The sequence below is a fragment of the Microcaecilia unicolor genome, chromosome 1, assembly GCF_901765095.1.
Source record: "Microcaecilia unicolor chromosome 1, aMicUni1.1, whole genome shotgun sequence".
NCBI classification, from domain to species: Eukaryota; Metazoa; Chordata; class Amphibia; order Gymnophiona; family Siphonopidae; genus Microcaecilia; species Microcaecilia unicolor.
Genome location: NC_044031.1, coordinates 19,733,313 through 19,755,621, shown reverse-complemented (window position 1 = coordinate 19,755,621; position 22,309 = coordinate 19,733,313). Strand labels below are relative to the sequence as shown.

General features: G+C 43.1%; 1 protein-coding gene across 1 annotated transcript in view; it reads right to left on the bottom strand.

The window, feature by feature from the left end:
* Positions 1-1,145: 1,145 nt before the first annotated feature.
* LOC115463459 (gastrula zinc finger protein XlCGF26.1-like) overlaps positions 1,146-22,309 on the bottom strand; it is a 39,837-nt gene continuing 18,673 nt past the window's right edge. The window contains exons 3-4 of the mRNA XM_030193973.1: positions 21,672-21,782; positions 1,146-4,098 (exon numbers count right to left, since the gene is read on the bottom strand). Of these exons, the coding sequence (XP_030049833.1) occupies positions 2,447-4,098; positions 21,672-21,782 (1,763 nt within the window). The 3' untranslated portion in view covers positions 1,146-2,446. The remainder of the gene's footprint in view (positions 4,099-21,671; positions 21,783-22,309) is intronic.

Sequence of the window (22,309 nt, the reverse complement as noted above, 5' to 3'; positions counted from 1 at the left end):
TTACAAAAGGACCTTACGTTTAATGTGAGCAAGTGCAAAGTGATGCACGTGGGAAAGAGGAACCCAAACTACAGGATGCAATGTTCCACACTAGGAGTCACCAACCAGGAAAAGGATCTAGGTGTCATCGTTGATACGTTGAAACCCTCGGCTTAGTGTTCAGTGGTGACTAAGAAAACAAACAGAATGTTAGGTATTATTAGGAAAGGAATGGAAACAAAACCGAGAATGTTATAATGCCTTTGTATCACTCCATGGTGCGACTGCACCTCAAATACTGTGTGCAATTGTGGTCACCACATCTCAAAAAAGATACAGGGGAATTAGAAAAAGTACAGAGAAGGACAACGAAAATGATGGGATGGGACGACTTCCCTATGAGGAAAGGCTAAAGCGGCTAAGGCTTTTCAGCTTGGAGAAGAGATGGCTGAGGGGAGATATGATAGAGGTCTATAAAATATTGAGTGGGATGGAACAGGGGAGATATGATAGAGGTGTATGAGTGGAGTGGAATGGGTCGACGTGAATCGCTTGTTTACTCTTTCCAAAAATACTAGAAAAAGGGGACATTCAATGAAGCTACAAAGTAGTACATTTAAAACAAATCAGAGAAAATATTTCTTCACTCAACATGTAATTAAACTCTGGAATTCATTGCCAAAGAATGTGGTAAAAGCAGTTAGCTTAGCAGAGTTTAAAAAAGGTCTGGACCATTTCCTAAAAGAAAAGTCCAAAAGCCATTATTAAGATGGACTTGGGGAAAATCCACTGTGCCTTTCTGTACATTTATTTTATTCCACACTATCCTAAATTCTAGGCAGATTACAAATCAACATAAACAATTTATATATATATATTTTTTTTAAAAATGGACCCACAAAAACAATACTGACAGTACAATTTAAAAACACAATAAGAGTTCAATAATAATAAAAACAAAAGGGCAGGCAATTCAGACCCTAAAAAGGTAACTATTTGTTTCTTGCACTGTACATTTCACCAAATGGACTTACCCCCACTGTTTACTAAGCCGCGGAGCAATGCTGACACAGCCCATTCAAAGCAAACGGGCCATGTCAGCATTAGCGCAGCTTAGTAAACGGGGGGGGGGGGGGGGGAACATATATGTTTTTAATTGCTCTCTGAACATCATCAATGAGTCAATTTTCCTTATTTGCAAAGGTAAGCTATTCCATAATTTTGGACCAGCCACTTGGAAGACAGTAGCACAAAGTCCTAGGAGACTAATCCCTCCCCACCCCCGTTTACTAGGCTGTGCTAGCTAATGCTGATACGGCCCATGCGTCATCGTTTGCATGCGGCATCTGCTAGTAAACAGGGGGGTGATTGTAGAATTGTTTTGGGTTCTCTCTGAACAATTTACTTTGAGATCTCTTTTCTCTGTTCTGTTCATATCTTTGCACTTTTTGCACGTCTACTGCTAATTTTAATTTATTCTTGGAGCATAGTAATTTAATGTCTTCCTCTGTTAACGCAGCAGACCTCAATTTGAGGTTTTGGATCTTTCTCATTATCTTTACTGACATTTAATCCTGTGAGATTCTCATCTATCAGGGACGCCTCTGCTTAGAATGATTTTATTTTTCCCTCAGTACATGTTTTTCCTATTGTTGCTGGTAGAATTCAATTGCGTTGCACTGCATTGGTTACCTGTGCTGCAAAGAATACAATTTAAAGTACTGATGTTTGTACACCAGACTGTTTAAAAAACGTCTAAAGACCCAATTGCTTGTGACAGCATTTTTTTGGATTATATACAGATTTGTCTCTGGCATATTAATGAGAAGGTATTGTTTATTTTTAAATGCATATTTTATATGGTTGTTTTGTTTATAATTATTAATGTTTTTATGGAAACCACCTAGTTAAATGTGGTCTATAAATTTTTTAAAAAATAAATAAATAATTCTACCAGTGATAATTGTTACTGCAAAATATTGGATTTGATTAATTTCTGTGATATTAATGTATTTTCCTATATACAGGTAATGGCTTTATTCAGTTTCCTTATCATACTCTTCATTCTAGGTGCTGAATTCAACTTGGGTGATTTTTCTCTGTCCTTAAACCCAGCGTATTTTATCTATTTTCAGAGAGTCTAAAAGTTCAATTATTAATTGCTCCACCTCTAGGTCTTTCTCCCACTTTTTGTCTTCTCCTTCAGTTAACAACTTAGCTTGCCTTTCATTTGTTTCACTTTTATGAAATTCTAGATTTCTTCTTTCAATCATTACCTTATCAATCATGTTAGTACTCTGTTCTGAGTTCCCTCATGCTTTCTTATCAACCTTTGCTCTGATGTTCCTATCTAAATTAGGACTTCTAATTTGTTTCACTCAGGGAAATTTATCCAAATAGGTTAGCTTTGTGCATATTATGGCAGGAATGAACCTCACTCCTAAGCCAGGGTATTTCAAGTATGATCTCAGTCTCTCACATCTACAGGTACAATGTGGATCTGTTGATGTTTTTTTAGGTCTGAAAGCTGAGTGAAGCTTTTATTACATTCTGTACAGGTAACTGGTTTTTCTCCCATGTGGATCATTTGGTGTCTTTTTAGGTCTGAAAGCCGACCGAAGTTTTTATTACACTCGGTGCATATAAATGGTTTCTCTCCAGTGTGGATCAGTTGGTGATTTTTTAAACTCGTAAGCCAAGCAAAGCTTTTATTACACTCAACACATATAAAGGGTTTCTTTCCAGAGTGGATTAGTTGGTGACTTTTTAAACTTGCAAGCCAAGCAAAACTTTTATTACACTCTGTGCATATAAATGGTTTCTCTCCAGTGTGGATCAGTTGGTGAATTTTTAAACTTGCAAGCCATGCAAATCTTTTATTACACTCACTACATATAAATGGTTTCTCTCCAGTATGAATCAGTTGGTGAATTTTTAAACTAGTAAGCCATGTGAAGCTTTTATTACACTCAGCACATATAAATGGCTTCTCACCCGTGTGGATCAATTGGTGTGATTTTAAAGTAGATGCCTGAGAAAAACTTTTATTACATTCAGTACATGTAAATGGTTTCTCACCTGTGTGTATCAATTCATGGATTTTTAGCTCTGAAAGGCGAAAGAAGCTTTTATTACACTCAGGACACGTAAATGATTTCTCTCCTGTGTGAATGATTTGATGACTTTTTAGATGAGAAAGCCTTGTGAACCTTTTATTACACTCAGTACACGTAAATGGTTTCTCTGCCTTATGGATCATTTCATGTCTCTTTAGTTCTGAAAGCCGAGCAAAGATTTTATTACAGTCCATACATATAAATTGTTTCTCTCTGGTGTGGATCAGCTGGTGACTTTTTAAACTTGCAAGCCACGTGAAGCTTTTATTACAATCGGTGCATACAAATGGTTTCTCTCCCGTGTGAATGATTTGGTGATTTTTGAGATGTGAAAGCCGTGTGAACCTTTTATTACACTCAGTACAGTTAAATGGTTTCTCTCCCCTGTGGCGCATTTGGTGACTTTTTAAACTTGTAAGCCAACAGAAGCTTTTATTGCACTCAGTACAGTTAAATGGCTTCTCTCCTGAGTGGATCATTTGGTGTTTTTTTAGCGCTGAAATCTGACTGTAGCTTTTCTTACACTCAGGACATGTAAATGGTTTCTCCTGTTTGTATTTTGTGCACATTCTTTCCTGCAGTTGGAGCTTTGAAAGCCAGGGGAAGCTTGTCGATCCATGAGAAGATATCAAACAGATGCTCCTGTTAGATGAAGTACCTGTAAATTCTTGCTGGTCTTCTTTTATTTTCTCCTCACCCTTGGCAACGTTAGAAGTCATATAAGCACTAGTGTTATTGTGGGAAGGTCTTTCTGCTAAATAGCTCTGGTGCCCATTGAGGTTAGTAAGCTCCATATAACTTCTCTCACCCTGTGCGATCCCATCCAGTGAGGCACCAGCAGAGTCTCTTCTCTTTTCCCATTCCTGCTGTCCATTCCTTGTGTTTGTCCTCTTATGTTCCTGGAAAATATATTCGCAGACATTTTCTGATTGTCTCTGGATTGCGACAGGATCTTCTCTTTGATTCTCTTCTCTCTTCCTTTCTTGTGGGATCAGCAGATTTGCTGGATATAAACAAAAGGCATTAATCATGTGTTAGGAGACAGAAGTGGTTACTAAAATTTTACATGATATAATAATAAAAAGAATAGGCTGTCTTACACTGGGATTTTCTAGGTGTGGCTTTAGAATTGGTGGTTTTCTTATTTGCAAATCACTTCTTGAAACGTTTGGTTCTGACCCGGTTGGGCTAAAACCCTGCATAAGGCACTACAATTCAGCACTAGCCTGCAATAAGAACCTGACTTTTACAGACCTGACCATTTTCAGATAATGCAGAGGCCCTGGTACTGTGTGAAGGCCTCGAGGTGCATAAGGGAGTCATCCAGTCTGAGAAAAGGCCAAACAAATGGATAATGACAACTTATTGTTATATTATCAGCATGAATGTCACTATGCTGATCCCACCCTAAACTACGTGATCAACTAAACCTAATCCTATTTTACAGACCCCTGGGCAACTGACAAGACTCACAAACGCACTTTATGGATTTCATTTCGAATACCTGCGTTTCCACCCAGGACCTCCTCATAGCAGGAGACATCAATCTTCATCTTGAAGATACCAAATCAAGCAATGTACTTGAATGCAAGGAATTCCTCCAACTATGGGAACTTCACTGGTTAAATATGCAACCCACCCACAACAAAGGACACACATTAGACATTATTACCCACAAATTCCCATCAGAACCCAATCGCACACTTATAGATACAAAGTGGACAGCCACGCCATGGTCCGATCACTACAAAGCAAACCTCTCCCTCCGCTAGAGAACAAAAAAGACACAACGAAAACAGGAGCAAAAAACCTATACTACAAGAAGCAAAATAGACCCACCAACATTCTGGCAGCAATTCTATACAGACGAATGGACAACACCCACAGATTCACCCCAATTTCTCCAAGAATGGGACAACAGATGTAGAACAGTACTAGACAACATAGCACCAGTTCAAACCAGAACCTCATATAGAAAAAACTCAATACCATGGTTCAATGAAGAACTGAAAGAACTAAAAACACTGGTCAGAAGATTAGAACGAGCATGGACCAAGAAAAAAGACGAACATACACTCAAAGACTGGAAACAGCTGCAAAGAAAATACAAATTCACTATCAGACAAACTAAAAGAACGTACTACAAAAACTAAAATAGGACCAAACTACAAGGACACACACAAACTCTTCTCACTCGTAAATAAACTCCTAAATACTACACCAGTCACCTCTAACAACACAGACAACCCATCCGCAACCAATCTTGTGAAATACTTCAAAGAAAAAATTATAAAGCTCCGACGCATGATACCCACCACCACTGAATACACAAGCATCCTTGAATGTCTAGATCCAAAACCTGAGGAAAGCCCTGCAGATCGATCATGGACCAAAGTTGACACGATATCGTCAGAGGAATTCTCACAATGGCTCGGAAAATACGCCAAGTCACAATGCAAACTAGACATCTGTCCCAATAGCCTAATAAGATCCGCCCCAAACAATTAAAAAAAGATCTCACGAATCATATAAACCACAGGCTTCAAAATGGTCTCTTTCCCACGGAGAAAGGAAACATCTTACTTCTCCGCTGCCAAAAGATGCTAAGAAAAGCACAATGGATCTAACCAACTATCGCCCAGTAGCACCTATTCCGTTCATAACCAAACTCATGGAAGGTATAGTGACGAAACAACTCTCTGACTACCTAAATAAACACTCAATTCTGCACGAGTCCCAATCAGGATTTCGGTCAAATCACAGCACCGAAACGGTACTAGTATCTGCAATGAACTCATTCAAACAAGCAATTGCAACTGGTAACAACATACTCCTCCTACAATTCGACATGTCCAGCGCCTTTGACATGGTTAATTATGGAATACTACTACATATACTAGGATACTTCAGAGTAGGAGGTACAGTTCTTAAATGGTTCAAAGGATTCCTAACCACAAGATCATACCAAGTAACAACGAATATCAGCCCCATGGACACCTGAATGTGGAGTTCCCCAAGGATCCCCACTATCACCAACTCTCTTTAACCTAATGATGATACCTTTAGCCAAACTTCTAGCCAGTCAAAACCTCAATCCCTACATATATGCAGATGACGTCATGATTTACATCCCATTCAAACATGATCTAAACGAAATCACCAACGAGACAACCAAGGCCTCCAAATCATGCACTCCTGGGCGGATGCATTTCAGTTGAAACTCAATGCAGAAAAAACACAATGTCTCGTACTCGCCTCACAACACAACAAAAACAACTACTCTACAATAACCACACCATACTGTTCTCTCCCCATCGCACAAAATCTAAAAATCCTAGGAGTTACCATCGACCGAAACCTCACACTCGATACTCACGTGAAGAACACAACGAAAAAGATGTTCCACGCCATGTGGAAACTCAAAAGAGTAAAACCTTTCTTCCCGAGATATATCTTCCGTACCTTGGTACAATCAATGGTAATAAGTCATCTGGACTACTGTAATGCACTGTACGCTGGCTGCAAAGAACAAACTATCAAAAAACTCCAAACAGCCCAGAATACCGCCACCAGACTCATATTTGGAAAAAACAAATATGAAAGTGCAAAACCCCTAAGAGAGAAACTTCACTGGCTCCCACTTAAGGAACGAGTTGCGTTCAAGATCTGCACAATTGTACACAAAATAATTCACGCAGATGCCCCATTCTACATGCTAAACCTCGTGGACTTGCCTCCCAGAAACGCTATGAGATCATCCCGCAAATTTCTCAATTTGCACTTCCCCAGCTGTAAAGGACTAAAATACAAGCTGATACATGCCACCACCGTCTCTTACATGAGCACGCAGCTGTGGAATGCACTACCTACAGCCCTGAAAGCTATCAATGATATAACTAATTTCCGCAAATCTCTGAAGACACATCTATTCAACAAGGCCTACAAAGAGAATCCATAGCCTTACAAACTACCTCACCAACTCACCCAACCACTACAGTCCACCTATATCTTGCCTAACACATTCCTTCTCTCTTCCCTCACCTAAGTCTTGGTACTTTACTAATTGTATCTGATATCATGGAATGATTATGTCATAACCAAACTCTGTAAGCCACATTGAGCCTGCAAATAGGTGGGAAAATGTGGGATACAAATGCAATAAATAAATAAACTAGGTTATCAAGCTCCAGACCAACTTGGCACTAAGAAAGGTATAAAGATCCCTTCCTTGAAGGTGTTATCAGCTTAACTGGCATGCACGCTGTTATCTCCTCAAGCTCAGTAACAGTGCTCAGCTGGCTCCGAGCCCTGCCACCCGCTGAAGGCTGGTTAATCTGTGGCATCGCTGCCTGAGACTTCCTGGCCGGGGAGTCCACCTGTTGCCTGTGCCTGAGTTCCTGATCCTGATCTCCCATCATCGAATGTCTGCGCCGTTTCCTGCTCCAGTGTTCGTGAGTGATGCCATCTGTCAGGTCTGACCTGTTATCTCCTTAGTGTCTTTTAAGTGCCTGGGGTTTGTTAGGTTAGCCTAATTTGGGATTAGGTGAGTGGGCGTTTTCTTGGCTGAACCTAGACCCTTTTGCCATAATTTTAGGGCACCCAGTCATAACAGCCCTGACAAAATAGCCCCGACAAAACAGCCTTGTAACAAAATAAGCCTTGACATTTCACACCGTAACGAAATAGCCCCCTAAGAAAAAATAACATCACAAAAACTATAATAAACTACACCTGAAATCTTCACTGATAAAGACTCCTACCAGCATTCAATTGCATAAAGCATATATAAATTAATAAAATTCTATAGCTACAAACTGGTATTCATGATCGATTCTGCTGTTTAAGGAAACTATTCTTCCATCAACATGCTAATTAAAAAAACAAAACAATATTGTCATCATTTTTATAGTCTTACCAACCTTATCCTGTTTGGCAAGGTAAGATTATTAGGAAAAAAATGCAGCGCCATATTCTGGGCAGCCTGTTCGGGCCCTTTTGTCGTTGGGGGGGGGCTAATTTGTCAAGGGCTTAGATTGTAAGCTCCTTTGCGCTGCGTAACCCTAGTAGCGCTCTAGAAATGTTAAGTAGTAGTAGTAGTATATTGTGGGCAGGCTGTTTTGACAGTGGCTGTTATGTTGGGGGCTTTTATGTCGAGAGCTTTTTTTGTTTGGAGCTTTTTTGTCGGGGCTATTTTGACCAGGTACCTCATTTTAGTTTAGCACGATTCATTGTCCCTGAGTACATCTATTATTATTTGCTGCCTATGTCATAAAAAACAGCTCATCTTTTTATAATAACATCTGAGCCTTGTGTCTTGCTCTCAGTATAAAGTACAAGTATTGTGTGCATATTAGGGCTATGGATGTGAGAGATTATTTTCTAAGGTTTTATTTTTCCAGAGTGGTATAATATATTTTTCCTCTCCTTCATTTACCAGTTCCCTTTTGGGTTTGGTAGAAATGTGATTAGTCTCCACACAGAGCAAGAGTATAACCAGAGCTTAATTTGTGCCGGAATGGAGCGGAAGCGCGTTCGGGACTTCTTTGGGCTCAGGAACTGACATCACACCCCGTGATCCACATCACCCCCACACACACACACTAGCTTCTCTCCCTTTTCTAATTCCCTTGGGCACCCTTCCCTCCCTTCCCCCATATACCTTTTTAAAGCTGTCTTCTGTTTTAGAGGTTGCCAGCAGCGAGCAGCGATTCAGAGTGCCTTCTCTCTGATGCAACTTTCCGGCATTAGGCAGGAAGTGCGAAATAGAATGCTCTGATGCTGGCATGGGCAGCGCACTGTGAATCACTGCTCTCTGCCAGCAACCTCTAAAATCTAATCTAATCCACCGCATACAATAGAACAGTCATATACAAGCTAAAAAATACATTAAAAAGAAAAGGATTAGCAAGCCAAACACCTTTACAAAAGCAGAAAAGTCTTACGTTTCCTACGAAATAAGTAATTATCATCAGTTCTGATAGTGGGAGGAAGTGAGTTTCAATATTTGTTTCTGCATGTGTACCCCACGTTTTCCAATCAAGTTGTTAGTTCAATGTGGCTTACAGTTTACTTCTGTTACACATAGTAACATAACATAGTAACATAGTAGATGACGGCAGAAAAAGACCTGCACGGTCCATCCAGTCTGCCCAACAAGACAACTCATGTGTGCTACTTTTTGTGTATACCCTACTTTGATTTGTACCTGTGCTCTTCAGGGCACAGACCGTATAAGTCTGCCCAGCACTATCCCCGCCTTCCAACCACCAGCCCCGCCTCCCACCACCAGCTCTGGCACAAACCGTATAAGTCTGCCCAGCACTATCCCTGCCTTCCAACCACCAGCCCCGCCTCCCAACCACCGGCTCTGGCACAGACCGCATAAGTCTGCCCAGCACTATCCCCGCCTCGGCGCCTCCCAACCACCAGCCCCGCCTCCCATCACCGGCTCTGGCACAGACCGTATACATGTTCAGTTTACACATGTTGCATTGCCACTTGGAGATGATGTGTGGGAATGCACTCCCAAAAGTCATAAAAACTACATACGACCACCTTAACTTCCGGAAATCACTAAAGACCAATCTGTTCGAAAAGGCATATCCCACTGACCCAACTTAAGTACCTGAACCCAGCAACACAAAGAAACCTAAACTTGTAATGAACACCATGAACTTTATATAACTTCCCTCTTTATGATTCCCTAATGTGTTTGTACATATCTATTTCATTAACAATAACATCACTCTGTATTTGTTTTTTCACCCTAGGTGGCTATCGCTTCACAGTACTATGTAAGCCACATTGAGCCTGCAAATAGGTGGGAAAATGTGGGGTACAGATGTTAACAATTAAATAAATAAATAATCTGATTTCAGTCAGTGGTCGAACACCTTGGTGTTGAACTATGTGGGTTCGTCGAAGAAGAATATTCTGAAGAAGTGGGCTTTTAGGTGGGCTTTTAGGTGTTTTTGAAAACTTATATAGTCAATGTGGTATCCAAAAGCTAGAAAAGATGGATTTGGCTATCTTAGAATACCGGACCCTCCCTCCCGCCCCCTTACAGCTATAGATCGTAATTAGGGCTGTACATTTAATGCGTTAATAACGCGGTTAATGCGCTAAATGCTTAACTAGCATTAAAACGTATTCCTCTGCTTCATCCCCCGAATCCAGCTTTGCCCCGTCTTGTCTCCCCTTCACACTGGCTTACTCATTTCAGATGGTCTGGAGCTCCTGCGCCGCTCCCTTGCTTCTCTCTTCACCCTGGCTGTAGCGGCCGCAAGTAAAAGACAGGTGCAGGGACGTTTCTCTCTGCGTGAGAAGGAACTCCCTAGGGACGACGTCCTAGAGAGATTCCATATCGTAGTGCGTCCGACGTGCTGTACTGACCAGCAGAAAATTAAAATCCTAAGAAAGAGAAAATTAGTCGCGCCCTTACTCCAGCGACAAAGATGTGCTCCATGTCCAGTGATGGAAACAAACTCTATGTCCAGAGATGGAGAATTGTGCTGGAGCTAAAGAGACGGAGGCGTGCTCCCTACCCAGACGTGAAGGAGGGGTTACAGCTAAAGACAGAGACGCTCACTACACCTATAGATGGAGACTTGCTCCAATCTTGATTTGGAGGTATATTCTTGCTGCAAAAGTGGCTCCATGCTGCTCCGCCAGAGACGGAATCCTGCTGTACCTCCAGAGGAGAAAACATGCTACACAGCTAGAGATGGAGGCATTGGCCAGAGGCTAAGGTGGAGTTGTGCACGTTCTGCAGAGATACAGGTTCGTTCAACCGCAGCCGTCTGCAACAACAAGTGACAAGCTGTTAAACAAGCTAATCAGAAGACGGGTCCAGCCTGCCGAGAAGGAGATGTGAACCCGCACGAGGACAGGCCCTACTGATGAAAAGAAAGCCAGTGCTGTGCTCAACTTCATAAAGATACAGCAATATGCACCTAGAAAAAGGATTCAGAGTAGTTACCAACCTAAATATCTGTGACGGGGTGTATGTACCGTCACAGAGGGAAGAGAGTCTCCAACCAAGGAGCCAGGCTAGACTAAGACCATATAGAATCACTACCTGGATTTGACTTAGTCTCACAGCAACCCTTTACATTTAAAGATGAGAACTTTAGACCCCCTGTGCAGGAGGAAGTAGCAACAGGGAAGCTACGTGGAAGGTGATGGGGAAGACTAACCCTTCTGGGAGATATTTATAAAAATCCCTGATACTTGGGTATGAGAGACAGGTGCCCCAGAATTGATTGAAATAACCCTCATTTACATACAGTATACATAATTTGATACTAGGGAATTGTGGGAACTCACCCTAACCTCAAGGGAGGGACCTTGCAGTCAGCCAGGTGGCAGGATTGGAAGTCTTTTCTCTATTACCTGAAGAAAATCAAGGAATACACATTGGCGGATTACTAGCTGATGGATTCCAGAGGACTACTCGTGGATGGACCTTTGACTAGAATCCTTACCTTTGGGTGGACGGTGCTTTTGCTTTGGACACTCAGTCTATATCTTCAATTGGGCAGAACGGGACAATATCCCAGACAAGGGAGAGATGAAGCTCTGACCTACATCAGCAAAGGCATTCAGGTTAGTTCTCTACCCAGTGCTACTGCAGAGATGTACAGTCAGAGAAAAGACTCAACAGCAGAGGAGGCAGTCTGCCTGAAAAAACCCCAGAAATGCAGCAATAACAGAAAGAAGCTCCGGTGCACCTCATGAAACTGAGCTCGTCCATGCAGATTGAAAGAAAACTGAGGTCCACCAATATAGACAGAACCCTAATCTAGAAGAATAGAGGAGAAGGATTCTTCGGTCAAAACTCTATCCCCAGGGACCAAAGTGCCTTAAACTCCGCAACGTAGGAGAAGCATGGAAGAGAAAAGGAAACTGCAGGCAGATTGCCTGAAACTACGCCAAGGGAACTGCCGCGTGCTGAAGAAAACAAGACTGCAGCCCAAGAATTTGCAAAGGAAAACCGCTAAAAGCATTCACAAGAGGCAAACCACTGGAACCAAGAAGGTGCGAAAAACAGAAAATGGTCAGTTTCTGCCATCAAAAAGTAGTGCTAGTGCTATGAGGTTCTTTTTTTTTAAGAAACTGTTGTCGAACCGCATGACTAGACAAGAAAATATGGCGATAGGAGAGGGGGACGAAGCCGCCAACCGTTAACAGTGCAAGAAAGCCACTACCAAAAAACAAGATACAACACTCCAGAAAATCAAACAGGAACCAGGCTCCAAAGGAACCCCGGCCCACTAACTATCAGAAAACTGACTGCCAAATACAGGGTTCCTGCAAAATAAGAAAACTTCAAAGCCCAGGAAGAGGCCTCACGGGAGCAAAACACTGTAGTTAAGTCGCTGAGCCCTGTAACACTGAAGCAGATGTAGATCGGCTCTGTATAGTAAAATGAAGCCATATACTTGCTATGGTGTACAGTCACTCCAGAAATCCAGCAGAACTGATAAGGATTAGCCTCTCCAAGAAACCACACAGGGCCGGAGTGGAGCTGGAAAAGTGGGGGAAGGGAGGGAGCCGGTATCATCGGGTGTCACCCGAGCTGAGAGATGAGGGATTTTTCCCAAGTCCATTTAAACCACTACTAAATGGACTTGGGAAAAATCCACAATTCCAGGAATAACATGTATAGAATGTTTGTACGTTTGGGAAGCTTGCCAGGTGCCCTTGGCCTGGATTGGCTGCTGTCATGGACAGGACGCTGGGCTCGATGGACCCTTCCTTGGTCTTTTCCCAGTGTGGCATTACTTATGTACTTATGACCTGGGCAAACAAGGTATCATCCATTCCATCCAGAACCGCAGGCAATCAGCTGTAAGCCCCTCTCAACTGCCACCTGGGAAACACGGGGAGGGCAGGAGTAGCCAGCTAGGCACCAGACAGGAGCTGTACAATCCGTCCACCATCCACTAGGAGACAGAGAAAAACGCTGAACATTCCGGGCTGCATAATGTCCTTAAGGGAGAAGTACTTGGAACTATTTGTTTTCTCTGTCTCCTTCCGCTGGTGGATGGACATAATAGCCCATTGGTCTGGTCTGGTCTGGACTGGTCTGGTATAGACGACAAGGAAACTCTGGTTAACTGCATACTCATCTCCTGAATAGAGACAGAGCAGAACAATCGTGATGAACACAGAATAATATGTTAAAGATATTGTCAGCTTGAAGATCACAAATTCTACAGGAAGCTGTCTAGTGGCCCCCATGTTAAGTATTGCCACACTGGGACAGACCAAAGGTCCATCAAGCCCAGCATCCTGTTTCCAAAAGTGGCCAATCCAGGTCACAAATACCTGGCAAGATCCCAAAAAAGTACAAAACATTTTATGCTGCTTATCCCAGAAATAAGCAGTGGAGTTTCCCCAAGTCCATTTTAATAATGGTCTACGGACTTTTCCTTTAGGAAACCGTCCAAACCTTTTTTAAACCAGAGTTTAATTACACATTCAGTGAAGAAACATTTTCTTCGATTCGTATTAAATTTACTACTTTGTAGCTTCATCGTGTGCCCCGTAGTCCTAGTATTTTTGGAAAGAGTAAACAAACGATTCACGCCCACCCGTTCCACTCCACTCATTATTTTATAGACCTCTATCATATCTCTTCTCAGCTGTCTTTTCTCCAAGCTGAAGAGCCCTAGATGCTTCAGCCTTTCCTCATAGGGAAGTCATCCCATCCCCATTATCATTTTCGTCGCCCTTCTCTGTACCTTTTCTAATTCCACTATATCTTTTTTGCGATGCGGTGAACAAAATTGAACACAATATTCGAGGTACTGTTGCACCATGGACCGATACAAAGGCATTATAACGTCCTCACTTTTGTTTTCCATTCCTTTCCTAATGATACCTAACATTCTATTTGCTTTCTTAGCCACCACAGCTCACTGAGCAGAGGGTTTCAACGTATCATCAACAACAATGCCGAGATCCCTTTCTTGGTCGGTGATTCCTAACGTGGAACCTTGTATTACGTAGCTATAGTTCGGATTCCTCTTTCCCACATGCATCACTTTGCACTTGCTCACATTAAACGTCACCTGCCATTTAGACGCCCAGTCTCGTAAGGTCCTCTTGTAATTTTTCACAATCCTCTTGTAATTTAACAACTTTGAATAACTTTGTGTCATCAGCAAATTTAATTATCTCACTAGTTACTCCCATCTCTAGATCATTTATAAATATGTTAAAAAGCAGCGGTCCCAGCACAAACCCCTGGGGAACGCCACTATCCACCCATGTTGAAAATTAAAGACAGTATTGATTCTATACTGAAAATTGGATTGGAAGTTAGATATATTACAAAGAAAGGATTTGAATTTTTGACTGTTCAGTCTCCGTGCATCCCAATTTTGTATATATTACCAAAATTACATACGTCTTTCAAGGATCTGCCCGGAAGACCAATGTCACGAGTGTGACTATTTTCCATGTCTGTGCTCACTTTGCCCCCTGGTGGCCGGACCCTGTGGCTGCTATAGATTGTTTTCTTGCTGTTACCCAAGCATGTTTCAGAAGTCATTCCAGTTCGGTTCAGATCTTCCTGCTTGCCAAACTTGCTCGGGTTGTTTGGAACTAAGCAGCACCCTTACCTGTGACCTCACTTGTAATTGCCTTTATTATGCACCTGGCCCTTTCAGCTGGGCCTTTGCAACGCCAAAGGTCGAGGTTAGTTGGTGTGCTGTTAGGAGCACTTCTGCCTTGCTTTGTTTGAGCTTCCCTGCTTTACCCTCTTGGTGCTGATAGGAGCACTTCTGCCTTGGTGTGCTGTTAGAAGCACTTCTGCCTTGCTTTACCCTTTTGGCTTCCCTGCTTTACCCTCTTGGTGCTGATAGGAGCACTTCTGCCTTGGTGTGCAGTTAGCAGCACTTCTGCCTTGCTTTATCCTTTTGGCTTCCCTGCTGTACCCTTTGGTCCTGATAGGAGCACTTCTGTCTTGCTTTGTGTGTGAGCATCCTGAATCCTGTTTCTGTCAAGCTTGTTTCTGTACCTTGTATTCTGTGTGAGAATCCTGAAACCTAGTCCTGTTTCAGTCAAACTTGTTTCTGTACCTTGTATCCTGTGGGAGAATCCTGAACCCTAATCCTGTTTTGGTCAAGCTTGTTTCTGTATCCTATACCCTGTCTGAGTCTCCTGAATCCTGAACCCTGTTTTAGTCAAGCTTGTTCAGAATCCTGTGTCCAGTGTAAGAAACCTGTTGGTCCAGTCTGTCTGCACGCTCAGTCCAGTAAGTCCTGCCGGCCGTCTGCACCTGGGGGCTCAACCCCTGGGGAACGGTGGTCAAGCGCAGGTGAAGACCGGTGGCTCTGTCCTGCTTCTTCCCTGCTTGCCTACTGCTTTAGTTCCAATCCGGTTGTTCCAGCTTTGCCAGTCCACAGCTTCTCCTGCCTTGCTTGTTTACCTAGTCCTAGGTGGGGGTCTTGCCTACTGCTGCCACTTGTCTGCAGTGGTCCAAGGGCAAACGTGGTTCCAGTGTCCGAGAGCCTGAGACCGTGACAACCAATAGTATCTGGGAATGGATCAGTTTTAGTACCTATTTAGATTTTTATTGATAAACTAGTAAAATAGGCTCGTTTCTGTGTGAAATGAAACGGGCGCTAGCAAGGGCTCCCTCCTCCTCACCCCCCAACCCCCCTCACCCCCCCCCCCCCCCCCGGGAGTTCCCTGCACCCCTGTCTTTGGAGTTCCACACCCCCGTTCATCCGTCCCTCTCTGTCCTCCGAGTTCGAGCCCCCTTCCCCTCCGAGTTCCATGCCCCCTACCTCCCTCCCTTCCTGTCCTCCGTGTTCCAGGCACCCCTCCCCTTCGAGTTTCAGAACCCCCCTCCCCTTACAGTTGCAGGACCTCACCTCCCATTGGAGTTACAGGCCCCCACCTGCCGATCGACTTCCAGGACCGCCCCTCCCCTTCCAGGACCCACCCCTCCCCCCTCTGTCGTCCCAAGACCCCCTCCCCTCCTCTGTCATCCTGTGCCCTCCGAGTTCTATGCACCCACTGTCGTCCGAGTTCCACAACCCCGTGGCTCCCTCCCTCTCTCTCTGGGCCTCCGAGTGCAAGCAGGATGTGTGCTGCTGCCCCTGCCCTTCGTAAGTGCCAGCTGTTCTTTAAAACTTTTTACCTCTTGCTCGGCCGGAAACAGTGAAGTCCAGCACGCACGGACACCGCTTTAGACTGCCTTCGCTCTCACTTCTGTTTCAGCTGTGCCTCTGGTCCTGGCCTTGCGAAAACTGGAAATGAGGGCGGGACCAGAGGCACAGTTGAAACAGAAGCGAAAGCGAAGGCAGTCTGAAGCGGTGTCTGTGCGTGCTGGACTTCACTGTTGCCGGCGGAGCAGGAGGTAAAAAGTTTTTAAAAATAGCCGGCACTTATTAAGGGCAGGGCAGCCGTACACGTCCTGCTTGCACTCGAAGGCCACAGAGAGAGAGGGAGGGAGATGCTGAGCGGTGGAAACAGAGGACAGGCGGGGCATGGAACTCGGACAGGATTGGGGCCGTCGGACGGGAGTAGGCCCGTGGAACTTGGACGGATAGGGAGGGAGGGAGGTAGGGGGTCATGGAACTCGGGGGAGGGGGGCAATTCTTTGCTCACCTCTGGTGGCTGGTGCTAGGTTCCCTTCCCTCTCACCTCCCATTGGTACGCCCTGTGATGTCATCCCCAGGGTGGACGAATGGGAACTGTGTTATGAACCCAGGCATCCAGACGGAGGTGCAAATTATTATATAGAATTTTTGATACCATTGGTTCCTTTGATTCCTATGATCAACATATTAGCAAATGTTTGTCAGTTGATGAACACTGATTCTAGCAACTTTGAATGTAGAATCATTATACAGAAACATTCCGCAAGATGCTGCTTCAATTGTTATTCAGGAGGTTTTGCATCACAATACACATCTGAGAAAGACTCCTGTTGAATTCATGATGTCATTGCCCGAGACTGTGTTAACACAAAACTATTTTTGTTTTGATAAGAGGTTCTACCAACATATAAGAGGGACGGCCATGGGTTGTACTATGGCACCCTCTATTGCTAATTTATACATGGCTGATTTCTGTTTTGATAGGAGATTCCATCAACAGATAAGAAGGATGGCCATAGGTTGACTATTGGGCTCATTTTCGAAAGAGAAGGGCGCCCATCTTTCGACACAAATCAGGAGATGGGCGTCCTCCCAGGGTCGCCCAAATCAGCATAATCGAAAGCCGATTTTGGGCGCCCTCAACTGCTTTCCGTCAAGGGGACGACCAAAGTTCCCGGGGGCATGTTGGAAACATAGCGAAGGCGGGACTGGGGCGTGCTTAACACATGGGCGTCCTCGGCCGATACTGGAAAAAAGAAGGGCGTCCCTGATGAACACTTGGCCGACTACCTAGTCCTTTTTTTTTTTTACGACCAAGCCACAAAAATGTGCCCTAAATGACCAGATGACCACTGGACGGAATCAGGGATGACCTACCCCTACTCCCCCAGTGGTCACTAACCCCTCCCACCCTAAAAAAAAAAGTTAAAATATTTTTTCCAGCCTCTATGCCAGCCTCAAATATCTTACCCAGCTCCATGACAGCAGTATGCAGGTCCCTGGAGCAGTTTTAGTGGGTACTGCAGTGCACTTAATGCAGGCGGACCCAGGCCCATCCCCCTCTACCTGTTAAACTTGTGGTGGTAAATGTGAGCCCTCCAAAACCCACCACAAACCCACTGTACCCACATGTAGGTGCCACCCTTCATCCCTAAGGGCTATGGTAGTGGTGTACAGTTGTGGGAATTGAGTTTGGGGGGGGGGGGGCTCAGCACACAAGGTAAGGGAGCTATGCACCTGGGAGCTTTCTCTGAAGTCCACTGCAGTGCCCCCTAGGGTGCCCGGTTGGTGTCCTGGCATGTGAGGGGGACCAGTGCATTATGAATGCTGGCTCCTCCCATGACCAAAGGGCTTGGATTTGGTCATTTCTGAGATGGGCGTCCTCGGGTTCCATTATCGCCAAAAATCGGGGACGACCATCTCTAAGGTTGACCTAAATGTTGAGATTTGGGCATCCCCGACCATACTATCGAAACGAAAGATGGACGCCCATCTTGTTTTGATAATACGGGTTTTCCCACCCCTTCGCGGGGACGCCCTGCGAGGACGCCCTCAGGAAAACGTGGGCGCCCCGTTCGATTATGCCCCTCCATGGCACCCTCTATTGCTAATTTATACATGGCTGATTTCTGTTTTGATAGGAGGTTCTATCAAGAGATAAGAAGGACGGCCATGGGTTGCACTATGGCACCCTCTATTGCTAATTTATACATGGCTGATTTTGAGCAAACATTTTTAGTGACACATCAATATAGTGAACAACTAATTATTTGGATGAGGTATACAGATGATGTTTTTATTATATAATGAGTCACAGAGGAAAAACTCAAAGATTTCTAAGACTGGGGTGAATAACTTAGATTATAACCTCAAGTTTCAAATGAATTACAGTAAAGAACAAATACCATTTACAATAGGAATGGTAAACTGATCACTGATGTTTACAGAAAACCCATTACATTACGATAGTTGTCATAGTAAATCCTTGAAGAGAAACTTGAGTTAAAAGACTTTGGGACTCTTTTACTAAGCCACATAGGTGCCAACGCGTGCCCAATGCACATCAATTTTGAGTTACCGCCCGGCTACTGCATGGCCTTTGCTGTAATTTCATATTTGACGTGCGTCCAGTATGCGCACTGGAACATATTTTCCAGGTAATTGCCATTTTACACATGTAGACCATTGCTAGGTCAATAGTTGGCGGTAAGGTCTCAGACCCAAAATGGACGTGCAGCATTTTTTACAGGTGCGCTGAAAATGATTCTACACGCGCCCAAAACACGCACCTACATTACCGCAGGCCATTTTTCAGCGCGCCTTTATAAAAGGGTCCCTTTGCTCAGAAGTTTCCACTTATGAGAAGAGAGCCTGGGACCTTAAATCCAGATTTATGGAGAGAGGATATCTGGTGAACTGTATCAAGGAATACAAAAGAGCATAATATAAGAATAGAAGGAACTATTAAGTAAAACCAACAAACACGTTGAAGATAGTTAGTACGTGGGTCTGTCGCATGTTCCAGCCACTTTCTAGTGTGGCTCAAAAATGACTGTGGTTGGGTTTGTTTTTTTGTTGTTCTTGTTTTTTTTAACGGCCACGTGCTAATTTCCCCATTAATGGCGGAAGCCCTTACCACCACCTTTTTTCAAGTTGCTAAGGGCTCTCGTACTAGTCAGGTAGCGCAGGCATGCCTACTCTCCGCCCCCAGACACACCTCCCACAGCAAAAAAACCACCCCTTTCACACGCTGATGCCACTGTGGGCCATAAAGGGCCCCTAAGTGGAGGAGTGGCCTAGTGGTTAGGGTGGTGGACTTTGGTCCTGGGGAACTGAGGAACTGAGTTCAATTCCCGGCTCAGGCAGCTCCTTGTGACTCTGGGCAAGTCACTTAACCCTCCATGGCCTGCTGCATTGAGCCTGCCATGAGTGGGAAAGCACGGGGTACAAATGTAACAAAAATTAAATTAAATCATGTGTTTTACTTAAAAGTCTGTTGCTGGACAGGTCTGTGCCGTCGCAGTCAATGGTTTCTATATGGAGGCATTTTATTTGGTCCAGGGACCCGTGTATGGATTTTTCAAAGGATGACGTCATTGGCCAGCATGGTTCATTCCATTGTTGATTTTCTTCCTTTTTTAAAATTCTCTTTTTGTTCTTTGTGTAGAGCATATGATTTGAATAATAACGACTTTTTAGGATTTAACATTTATTTTGAATTGGCGCTCTGTGGATGATTTTGTTGGGCATGTTTGTCATAGTACATGGGGTTGGAACGCATGTGCATTCCAGGTTTACAGTTTTTAATAATATATATAATAATATATATCCTTTGATTAACAATGTGCTTTTTCATGATGCGATTATATCTATATCACTGATCTATTTGTATTTAGCGTCCTTTGTTTATTTTTTTTTTTTTGACCGAATGCGTCTTTCGGAACGCATATGCGTTCAATGCCAAATTTTTTAACTTTAGTATTTTAATAAATATTTATTTATTACCTTGTTTAAAATGCCCTCAAGGAGATATTAATTGCCCTTAGAAAATCGGTTTCGGATGGGTATCCAATCTTCCCATCACGCACCGGATTCAAATGTTGTCAGAGAGAGAGAGTTGTTTGAAGACGCTCATGCAAGCACTGGAAAGCTTGTACGTGGTTGTTTTAATGAAAAGCTTTGTACTTTTAACCAACAGATTTCGTTTACTGTGGAACTGAAGTATGCATTGCAATGAAAGGTCTTTTCTCTAACTCGCTGCCTCTTTTTTAGTTTGTTTTTTATTGAATTGACATGAGATCATTTCCTCATTTGAAGCACTGCTGAGGATATTGCATAGCTCAGCTGGGACTGTGAGTATCCTGAAAGTCTCATTTTAGGTGTGTTATGGTTACCTGGAATGCGTTGCCAGAAAATATGGTAAAGGCGGTTAGCTTAGCAGAGTTTTAAAAAGGTTTGGACGGCTTCCTAAAGGAAAAGTCCATAGACTATTATTAAAAATCCACTATTTCTGGGATAAGCAGCATAAAATGTTTTGCACTTTTTTGGGATTTTGCAGGTACTTGTGACCTGGATTGGCCACTGTTGGAAACAGGATGCTGGGCTTGATGGACCTTTGGTCTGTCCCAGTATGGCAATACTTATGTACTTATGTGCAACACCATTCTTATACACAACTTTAACACATGACCTGCATATGGTTTTATGATCCCTGAATATGTCCTGGCAATTTTGTTTTTTTCTATTAGTTCTTGTTTGGAGCGTCTTGCTTCTTTCTGGTCCTACTTGGGCCTGTTGGCTTTTGCTGCCTTTTAGTTTCTTTCGCTGGTGAGGGTTTAGTCCGACATAGGCCCCGGCCTTTGTACAGGGGCTCACAACCAAACCATAACACTCCTTTTACTCTCTGCAGAATTTATGAGTACTAATCTGTATTCCGTAATGCTTCCTCTTACTCTGTGCACTTATAGATTATCACTTATCTATACTCTGCAATACCTCTTCTCGTTCTGTACACTATTTATTAAGCTGAACACTATATTATTTCTTTCTGTACAATCTGATTTATTAGTCACTTCTATTGTGTAACACCTCCTTTTAGTCTGTGCAGTACTCAATAATACCTTTTACTGTACAGTATTTATTATTACTCAGCTGTACTCTGAAATACCTCTTCTTATCCTGTACAGTATTTATTACTAACCTGTACACTACTGTCTCTTTTTACTCTGTCTTTATTAATTAATCAGCTCTATTTTGTAACTTCTCCTTTTACTCTCTGTAGTACTTATGAGTATTAATCTGTACTCTGTAATACTTGCTCTTACTCTGTGCACTTATATATTATTACTTATCTATACTTTGTAATACCTCTTCTTACTCTGTTCAGTGTTTATTATTATTACTCAGCTGTGCTCGGTAATATACCCTATTACTCCCTGCAGTATTTGCTGTTATTACTCACCTGTGTATGAGTGAAAATCTTCTCTCTCTTCTGACTCCTGCAGTTCCTGGACAAATGGCTCTTCCTCTTGTTTAATCCTTGATAATATGTCAGGATTGATCCTTTCATAGCCTGTTTCCAGCAAAAGAAAAAAAAAAAAAAAAGAAAATTAAGTTATGTTTCCCTTATAGTCTCAGAAAAATACCCAGTAAGCATCTTAAGATGGGGGTAGGGGAAGGGAAGGAGGAATTATTACTGCAGAGGGATCTGGGGGTTATACCTTGATCCGAGTACTCGGGCACTGGAACTAGTCAAACATTTGTATAATAAATAAATTTATCACCTAAGAAAGAGGAAGCTGTGACTCTGATATTTTTAACAATCTGACATATTGTGAGGTCCCTCAATGTTAATAATTGATTCAGGGGGGGCTTTAGCAAGTGAACTTTGTATATTACTACTACTACTACTATTTAGCATTTCTATAGCGCTACAAGGCGTACGCAGCGCTGCACAAACATAGAAGAAAGACAGTCCCTGCTCAAAGAGCTTACAATCTAATAGACAAAAAATAAATAAAGTAAGCAAATCAAATCAATTCATGTGAACGGGAAGGAAGAGAGGAGGGTAGGTGGAGGCGAGTGGTTACAAGTGGTTAC